Source organism: Acyrthosiphon pisum, unplaced genomic scaffold (genome assembly GCF_005508785.2).
Source record: "Acyrthosiphon pisum isolate AL4f unplaced genomic scaffold, pea_aphid_22Mar2018_4r6ur Scaffold_20564;HRSCAF=21400, whole genome shotgun sequence".
In the NCBI taxonomy this organism is placed as follows: Eukaryota; Metazoa; Arthropoda; class Insecta; order Hemiptera; family Aphididae; genus Acyrthosiphon; species Acyrthosiphon pisum.
This window is the reverse complement of record NW_021769937.1, coordinates 22,564-33,635: the sequence shown is the minus strand read 5'-3', so window position 1 is coordinate 33,635 and position 11,072 is coordinate 22,564. Positions and strand designations below refer to the sequence as shown.

General features: G+C 26.9%; 1 protein-coding gene across 1 annotated transcript; it reads right to left on the bottom strand.

The window, feature by feature from the left end:
* Window positions 1-3,349: 3,349 nt before the first annotated feature.
* LOC100572568 lies at window positions 3,350-4,111 on the bottom strand. The gene is made up of 2 exons (XM_029492012.1): window positions 3,875-4,111; window positions 3,350-3,567 (listed from the first exon to the last, which is right to left on the bottom strand). Exons 1-2 carry the CDS (start codon window positions 4,108-4,110, stop codon window positions 3,357-3,359), a joined length of 447 nt encoding a protein of 148 aa, XP_029347872.1. The 5' UTR covers window position 4,111; the 3' UTR covers window positions 3,350-3,356.
* Window positions 4,112-11,072: the final 6,961 nt, after the last annotated feature.

The following is an 11,072-nucleotide window of genomic DNA, read 5'->3' as shown; positions in this document are numbered from 1 at the left end:
TAAGTATCTATTACAAAACGACATTGTACACGCACGTGTGTTTACATGGTTTGAATACTAATATTAATTGTATATTTCAACACTATCAAAAGTACAGGTATTTGTCAAAGTGTAATTAATTATCAATTATAAATATGTAAAAATACATAAATGCATATGAATTACTGACAAAAAGCCTTCACTGGGAGGCTTCTTCAATCAGTTTTTTTTCAAGCCATATTGTTTCTATTTTTTCTCATTGATTTATATTGTAATAGATTGTAGATTATATTATTAAGAATAAAAAATATGTGTTTTAAATGTGTGTATTAATTTTTATGATACCTATCAACGATGAATAAGTAATATAATATTATACTATTTTGGTTATGAAATGATGAATAAATGTTTTAGTACCAATCTTCATAATATAATAAGTTGTACGTGATTATTTGTTGCAGTTATTTAATTATGAATTGTTCAATATTATCATATATTATTTCACATTAAACTAAAATTGTTAAAAATTAAAGTAGGTACTTATTTTACATTGGGTATTACCTCTTCAGAGTGATTTTATGTTCACCTTATTTTTATGCTTAAATTATTTATATATTCAAATTCTTATTTTTTAGTATTTAGATACACTTTAAAACCATATTTTTAATACATGAGATTTTTTGTATCACTTAAATATGATATTGTTGCAACACAAACTTCTGTTTTTCAAATAGGAACTCTCCCCCTTTTTTGCTTTTAATCATTCAATAGATATATTTTTTTTTTAAGAAATTTGATGTACCTTTTTAAATAAAATTTGACTGAATAGTTTTTTAATTAGGTATATAACTTTATGAACTAAGGATAATATGTCTATGGCAAATAAGTAAGTTATTAGATAAGTAGATATGGGGGCTAAAATGATTTGAAAATGTTAGTTATTAGATACTATTAATCTATCTATATAAATGATTTATAAAAATGCAGTCCTGTAAAGTATTTAAGTAAAAGTATTTGAGTAAAAGTATTCAAATACTTTTTTAAGTATTGAATAACTTTTTAAATACTTTCAGCATGAAGTATTTTGAATGGTATTTTAAATACTTTTTTTGTATTAAATACTTTTTGGTATTGAATACTTAGGTTTTTTATTTCGCACATTGTATTTTTATTCGAAATAATTGGTTGGAAAAATATTATTGTCAACTACAATAATAGAATAATAGTTTTATTTAATATTCTGTATTTCTGTGTTAGCCGAAGCCCAAAGGTTTGTGAAAACCAGATTTCTAAAAAAAGTTATTGAATATTGAATAACAATATTCCCTTTAAAAATATTAGATAACTTTTAGATTACCTCTGGTTCAGTGTTGGGTAAGTTACTTTTTAAAAGTAACTAAGTTACGTTACAAGTTACAAAATAAAATAGGTAACTAGATTACTTGATAGTTACTCGAGTACAAAAGTAATGCGTTACGTTACATTTTTTACTCAAAAGTAACTAGTTACAATGACGTTACTCTTGTGTTATTTAAGTTTCATAAAAAAAAAGTCTTTTTTAAATTAATCTTTTTTAATATTTATTTTATATAATAAAGTATTTTCAAAATTTTGGTCTGTTATCCTAGCTCTTTTTTTTGAACATATATCACCAGCTACACTGAATAGCCTTTCAACAGAAGCTGAAGAAGGGAGCGACGTATTAAACTTCACAAACATTTGTTTCATCATAGGTAAACTATTTAAAATTTTTAAATCGCCTGTATAAACTGTATTATAATAGCGCTCCACTTCATCATTGGGTTGATCAGAAACTAACTCTTCACTAAAAAGAAAATCATCTTCTTCTACATGTTGATTCAACTCAATGGGCTGTATGTTGGTCTCGGTCTGGAATTGCCAATTAATTGCAATCTCATTTAATAAAAGATCTTTAGCTTCCTCTCTTTTTAAAGGGTCCATACACCTAGTTATAAAATGATAACAATAACAAAATTAAAGTAAATATGGATTCCATGTAGTTTATAAGTTTAATATATAGCTGCCATAGAATAATAAAGTATCTAATAGTTTAAAAAAAATAAAAAAAAAAGCGAATGCCTTCAAAATCCATATTCAAGTTATGAATATCACAATATTATGTTGATAAGTGAAAAATATATTGATAATTATTAAATATTTATAAAAAATAAAAAAATAGTCTATGAATCCCAGACTAAAATACTAAAATATTAAACTCATTAGTAATACATTAACCTAAAACTATAAAAGTTATAAATACAAATTAAAAACTATTTTTAATAAACTATTATTTTAATACTTACTTGAGTTTAAATTTGGGATGAGTAACAGCTGCAAGTATAATTGATTTCTTTGAAATCATAGAATCAAATCGTGCGTTCACACCATCTAAACAGGCTGTAGCTAACGCTTTACAACTACCACCTGATATAGATAGTTTTGATAATTTATTTTTAAGCCAACTAATTGTAGGTAAAAGGTATCCCATACACATAAATTTATCCCCTTGTAGCAAATCAAGAGCTTGGGCTAGTGGTTCCATAACCTACAAAATCAGTTTTTTTTTATTAATTGTATTTATTTAAGGATAAAATATATTATTTATAATAATTAATAATCAATTAAAATTATTAATCTATTAGGCTAGTTATCTACCTTGCAATAATCTGACATAAATGACTCATATTTTTTGTCAAATCGAGGAATGTTTGCTTTATCACAAATAGATTGTAATTCCAGTTCAGATTTTGTCAAATTTTCATATAAACACTTGACAGCCTTATAAGTGGAATTCCAACGTGTAGCATTTGGTACAACAATGTAAATATTTAACGAATCATGGATATCATCAGCAATTAGACTAGTGCGTTCCTGTTTGTTCCATAAAGATTGCATTCTAGCAAATGTGATCCTAATTTGCTTTTTGTAAATGGAATCAGATAAAGCTTTTTCACTGTCTTTAGTGGCAATTAAATTCAGAGTATGGCTAGCACAGCGATGATGAGATGGTAATCGATACGCTGAATCAATATTTTCTTCTTCAAGAATATTACCTATTTCAATAACTTCAACATATTCTTCAATTCCACCATCATCAAGTTCGCACTGACTTACAGTTACATCTTCTTGCTCTCCAAAAATACTGCAAAAATAATTATATAATAATAATAACTAATATATTAAATTAAATGATTAAAATAACTAATGATTTTATGATTTATGATAATAATTGTATATTAAAAATTGTATATTGTATAAAAATTGTATATTTTAAAACAATACACCAATTAGTGGCGATTACATTTATATTAGGCAGATAACTATGAATTTCCTACTATTATAACTGAATATTAATCTTACCGAAAAGCCTTGACAAAGTTAGAGCCATTGTCCGTTACTACATTGATTATCTTATTTAATATGCCATATTCACAAAATACATCGTTCAATATTTTTGCTAATGTATCATATGTATGCCTCCCTTTAATTCTGCGACAAGCTAAAGCAGCAGATTTCCGATCAAGAGTTTCAAAATCAAACCAATGAGCTGTTATCCCAATATAACTTCTGAAAAAACATTTTTTTATTATTTTACAGTCTTAACTATAGCTTATAGACTCTATGTCACCTACTTATATGGCCTATCTAAACATTTTATTCACTACATAAAATAAAATATATATTCATATTCATAATATAGAATTTATGACTTATGTAAACTTAATTATTTAAATATTAATTTATATAGCCATGTAGCCATGTAGGTATTAATATGAAATAAAACTTAAATATTTTTTTTTGATTTAAAAATGTGCCCGTTGAACATATTATCATTCAAATATTAAATTAGGATAAATCGATAATAAATAATTACTTTTTAAACACAGACCAACAATCTGCAGTTGCACAGACATGTTTTACTTTTGTAGATATTAACTCCTCTTTTACGTTTTTTCGTATATTTTCTGCGTTTGTCGATACTCGAGACATGAGTGTTTTTCGTGTTAATGAACGTCGATTAGGAAATCCTTTATCAATTATTATTTTAAATTTCTCTTGTTCAACTGTACTGAATGAGTGATTACCACAAACTATGAATTCTGTGATCATAGTATCCAAACATTCTGAATAATATAAATAAATAAATTACAAATTACAATTTACAATAGTAAAAATTGTTTGCGGATGCGTATATTATATATGTATTATTGTAATACTAATATCTTACCTTGACTAACAACTTGAGGTCGGTTGAAAGCATTAGGAATGGACATTTGTTTTTTATATGAACTTTGGCCAATACTTGACTCGAGTTCATGTTTACGTTTTTGCACTTTTTGGTTATTTTTATTTAAAAGATCTTCAAGCTCTTTAAGTTTTGTAGAATGTTTCGACTATATTCAATACAATAACAAATTATAAAATATAAACATTTAAAAATCTAAATAATAATCAGCCTGTATAGGTATTATTATTTATTAATATTTATTTAATCAAAATTATACTGTATATTATTATGTTAAGAGATTACATAGATATATGAATAAACTGAATTTGGTACTTACAACAATGTGTTTTTTCAAATTAGAACTACTTGTAATCGAAGTAGATAATGTTTTCAACTTCACGCATAATTTACATTTAACTACAATATTTTGGTTATTTTTAGATAAACATTCAAAAAATGTATTATATGCACCCCACGGTAGTTCCATTTCCATAATAAAATAAATTTAAGAAATAATTTAAAAAATTATAAAGCGACAGTAAACATTAGAACATTTTAAAAAGGTATCACAATTTACAATTCACAGTCCAGTGACTAGTGAGCGAGTGCTACACAAATACTGAAATACACAATACGTCAATATAAGTTATAACTAATATATTACTATATTAGGTAACTGGAAGTTGAAGTGATACGACGGGCGACGGCACGTCGCGACGCCTGGGTTTTCTGGTTTAATTTAAAAATATTGTTAGTACAGTCCAAATATAGATAGCCAGATAGGTACTAGGTTATTAATGTTATTTTCAACAAATGACCACTGTGATAACTGATAATATAACTATGAATTGTTGACATAAGCTCCGGCCTACCAATAGTTATTATCGGTAATCCGTTCGACCGTATGTCCGTAACACGGACATCGGGACATACTATATCGATGTACATATTTTATCGATGTGATCTAAAAATAAATAAACTATAGCAGTTGGCAGTTGCTGTCTGTATAGGCTATAATCGATGTTTATAATCAGTTAAATTGAAAATAATATTAACACAAAATCGTATATTTATATAATATTATATTAGATTATACTGAGAAAATTTTGTAATTACATAAATACCTACTTAAATTATTAATATAATTACATTTTCTGATGCGGATACGAGGGGAAGGACTGCCCCGTGAAATAGCACCTATACTATCCCCCCCAAAAAAAAAAAAAATTTATGTAACGCGTTCTTTTGCTAAGTTACTTCTAAATAATTAACGTAGTTACTCTTGCGTTACCCAAAAATAATAATAACGAAGTTACCATAACGTTACTGAAAAAAGTAACTACGTTACAGTAACGAGTAACGCACGTTACGTTACTACCCAACACTGTAATTTAACAAAGTATAAAATATAAAATGAAACTAAACAATGAATACAAAAGTAAAACTATTAAAAGAACAACGGATCCTCATTGGCTAATTTCATTATTCTCGTAATAGGTTCATTTTTTAGATAGTTTCTATACTCTGTTCAAAATGAGATCATTATTGCGCGGCGACCAATTTTCGTCGGGCGGCGATCAGACATATGGTTAGATGCCGTCCCCACTACGGCGACGCGTTTGGCACTGCCACGGAACAAAGCCACGCCCATGCGCACAACTAGGCCGCAGAGTAATGATCTGATTTTGAATAGAGTATAGTGCAGAAGGGTATTAAGAAAGGATGATTATTGCGGGTGGACCTAACAGGAACTCTAATGTTAATGAGAGAAAGAAGGGATGAGGGATCGACCAAGCCTGTTAGGAGTTTGTTAAGGAAAGAGAGATTATTGGAGCGACGACGGTCAGCTAGGGAAGATAAGTTAAGTAAACTGTGAAGAGTGTAATCGTGAGGGGTGCAGTTTACGTTAAAAGAATGTTTCATGTTATTATTATTATACATAAATAATAATAACAATAGATCTATTGTATAGATCGGCAACACAATAATTTATTAAATGTTATATCACCAAGACGATTTTGCCTTGATGTCAAAACATGGATAGCACCACTAAATAAAACTAACTTTATTCATCCATCAGGTGATATAACTTTCTAATCTACCTTTATCAAAAAGAAAATGTCTATAAGAAACTCAAATTAAATTTTTATGAGTGTTTGAAATTCATATTTTTACATCATTTGATATTCACTCGATTTCTTACGTAACGATTATCTTATTTTATTGTAATTAAAAAACGAGTGGCTGTAGAACCTCGAAAATTTCACTGGATGTTTCAATATTAGCATTTTCTATATACGATAAAATTTTGAAAATAATTTGACTCTTTTTGGGCTGTTTACGTACGGACATTGTAAGTTTTCAATTTTTTTAGTTTTTTTTTCTATAAATATCAATAAAGTTTTATCTATTGGGCCAAAAAGTGTAAAAAATTAACACAAGGCTCCTGATACATTGTTACAATAGCAGTTGAAAAATATTATAAATACATAGGCACAATTATTTTTTATAAGCATTTGAAGGTGAAATTATCAAAAAATTTATCAAATTTAAAATTGAATAATTATTTTGTAGTTAAAAAATTATAAAATGTTCAACTTTTGTATCTAAGTATTGAAAATTTAAAACAAGATTCCACGTAAATATTTAACTCTGTTACCAAAAATTCTAAGAAATACTAAGTTTATTTTTATAGTCATTTTAAGTTCAAATTTGGACGAAATTACATATTAAAAAACCTGGAATAACTATTTTAGTTATTTTCTTGTGATTGTATAATATTATTCGTGGGTACTTGAAACTTCTAAAGTATACTATTATATATCTATGATAGTACCACGGTTTGTTGTTGATGTATAACGCGTTACCTAATGGATATTGTGATATGATTAATTTAGAATTTATTATTGATGCCTATTATAGGTCAATTTTTTTTTAATACTATGGATAAGTATACCTTTAATAGGTATGTCTAATAGGTATCTCCTAGACTGACAAACCGTCTCCGCTCAGAATCGTTTTTCTTATACAGTGATATTATATCATTGAATTCAAATTTAATACTATCCATTATACAGTGACCCACTTGTAACCTACTGTACAGCAGAGCGACATCCACTTACCCACCTTTTTTTTTTTAATTTAAATATTTTAACACTTGAACCAGGGACTGGAACTGTACCGAAAAGAACCGGTTTTGGAACCGGAAACCGAAACATATATTTTGATGTAGAGGATTTTACGGTTTTTGCGGTTCCAAAATCCAATAGATATTTTATCTATGGTGTAAGTTGGTAATAACTAATTATTAGTAATAATAAATAATTATAGAATTGTAGACCTATAAAAGTTTATCAATACTAAGAAATAAGAATATTATTATGTGTACAAGTACAACAGAATTGTCATAAAAGAAATACCAAAAATCCAAATTCTAATTTCTGTGTAATCGATATCAATATTATTATTGAATTGCAATTCGCAAGAGCTGATGTAGAATTTCTGAAAAATTTTCGAGAAAATTGATTTTGGTTTTTAGTGTAACTTTAAAACGAATGACTGTAAATACATGAAATTTTCACCGGTTGTTTATATTTCCATTTCCTATACATGATAAAATTTTCAAAAGATTTTGATTTGTTTTGAGCTGTTTACGGATAATTTCAGTTTCTAATTTAATTAGTTTTATATTATATTTACATATTATTGAATAATTATTTTGTAGTTAAAAATTTATAAAATCTTCAACTTTTATAGCCAAGGATTGAAAATTTAAAACAAAGATTCTCATAAATAGTTTATACTGTAACTTAAAAAATCAAAAAAAATATATTAACACAGTTATTTTTTACAGACATTTTAAATTCAAATTTGGACAAAATTACATATTAAAATCTATATTAACGATTATGGTTGTTTTGTTGTAATTTAAAAATATTAATCGTGGACATAATATGAAACTGAAAAATCAAAAAAAATCCTAATATCGCGTATCCATACAATCTACAGTTTAATATTACTCTAGCCTCTAGAGTCTAGAGGCTAGAATATTCTGTGTTATCACTTTCTATCGTCGAGTGATAAGCTCTTGTCCGAAAAATGAAAAGAGTGGTCAACTCTTTAGTTAGTGGTGGACTTGTTGCATAGGAAAAATCTCTATCGCAAATATGTATTGGCGATTAAAAGTGATAAGATGTGACGGGGACGCTGTGTATCATTTACATGTGATTTTACTAGTTAACCGATAAGATTTCAAATTTCAATCGCCAGAACAAAACAGAACTTACTACAGAAGCAACACCATAGATAATAAAGATATCTTTATTATCTGTGAGCGACACTCGATCAGCAGCTGTTGCTGATTGGGTTCTGGTTATCAAAGATATCAAATATCATATAATATCTATGGTGGTTATGGTTTACCTGTGATCTGAAGTACGACCCGTTGAAAAACATGGAAACGAATCCGCGCGCCAACCTGAGATTATACCGATTAAAGGTATATCTTTAATCGTGGATTATACCACGGACCTCCGTTTTATACACTTGTTTACACGAGTTACGAAAACGTTTTACAACAGTTAATTATTTATTTTATAGTTATTATTACTACGGAATTACTACGGACATAATATAAGATATAAATATCTTAATATATCATAGTAGTATATATGTACCAATCCTGGCCCACTGTCTTTTATAACAATAAAAGATCAGAAAAAACCCAATGTGCAAAAAGTTCAGAAAATTGAAATGCAATATTTATTGAAATAATTTTTAACAAAATTAAAATGCAATAATAATTAAAATATTTTTCACAAAACTTATGAAATTAATTAATTAAAAATCGAAATGCAATAATATTTTAAAAATCGAAATGTAATAATAATTAAAATATTTTTTGCAAATCTTATGAAATGCAAAATCCCCCCCAAAATATTTTTCTCAAAACTTATGTCATTAATAACTAAAACATTTTTTTACAAATTGAAACGTAATAATAATTAAAATATTTTTAACAAAATCTGAATGCAATAATAATTAAAATATTCTCCAAAGTAATTTTTCAAAACACTTATGTTATAAAGAAACATTCCTAGTACATGGAATCAAGTCGAAATACAAATGATAACAGGGAGGTCGTTTCGCCCTCTCTACTCCAAACGAAAAATACAGCATTTAAGCATACAAATGAATCAGGTTTATATTCTAGAATAAAGTCAAAGTTTACTACATGGTTAACCCATTACATCCTTTAAGAATATTTTCAAGATAATCTGTCTTGAAAAATGAAAATACTTATGTTATAAAGACAAATTCCTAGTACATGGAATCAAGTCGAAATACAAATGATAACAGGGAGGGCAAAACGCCCTCCCTGGCTTAAACGAAAAAAACAGCATTTCAATCATACAAATGAAACAGGTTTATATTCTCTTGTCTTAATCCTTCAAGAATATTTGTCTAATCTTTTTTGTTTTGATCTATAATTAGTTTATTGAGATGGATTACAAATTCATTCCTGTCTATTTTTGTATTATAATGTCCCCAAGCTAATGTGTCAATACCATTTTCTAAAATAAATATTTTATCAACATAAACATTTAAAGTTTTTTTGTTTTGTTTTACGGTAAAAACATCATGTTTCTAAGTTATAAATCAATTTTGATTAACATATTTTGGTTCTTTTGTTAGTAAACAATTTTCAAAATCATTAAAACATATTTTGTTTTCCACAACATTTTTTTTAACACCTTTGGCTTTTTTAATTTCTTTTTCACTATTGAAGATTCTATGTGAATATAATTTGGATCTTAAACCTATAAATTCAGTCATAATTTTTCCATTTAACTCATCTTTAAATTTACCTAAGACTTTTTTATTAACTAAAGGTAAACCATAAATATTCTCTTGTGAATAATCTGAAGTGTCAAAATGACCTAACATAGTTTTCATATCCTGGTAGAAATCGTCAGTTTTTGTTTCTAATATTAGTGAGTCTGTATCTGTATACATCAATCTAACTCTATTTCCGTATTTTTCCTTTATTGTATTATAATAAAAATCGTACATTAACAATTTAGAAAAATCTAAAACACACATTCCTATATATATATATTGGTTGTTTAAAACTTATTTTACATCTTTTCATATGGCCTGCAACTAAATTCTCTGTAAAAATGGTTCTTTTGTCAAAATTTGGTTTTGCAATTAAAAGTTCTAATTGTTTTGCATTATTACATAATTTTATGTCAACATGATTTCGAACATTCATCATGGTACGTCCATAAACACTGTTTTTCATTAATTTGAAATCTTTTTCAAACTCATTCTTAGCTTTTGATCTGAGATTAGTATTAAAATCTATATACACTTTTAACCAAGAAGATTGACTAAATTCTAACAATCTGTGAATTTTCTCTATTTTTAAACCTAAATTTATATATAATTGTAATGTTTCATAATGTATTATATATTTTTTCTTATCATACAAAGTTGATAATAATTTTGGGAGGTGTTTACCATCAAAATGTCTTTCCGGTGCTAAAGGGAAATCTGAATGTAGATCATGAAGTTCTTTAGGGTAAGTTAAATCGACTTCTAAAATATAACCTTTAGGTGATTCGTCAGAAATATTCATAACATTAAAATCCTCATGATTGTCAATCCATTTGAAATCTCCAGTAGGTAAATATTTACTCATTGCCCACCCATAAAGATTATTTGCATCCAAGTATTGTAAAAATATTGACTCATCCTCTTTTTTAAATTTATTCCCCATATGTTTATTGTTTGCTTTTGAATACCTATTGACTACATTGAGACAAACCGCTTCTTATTCAAT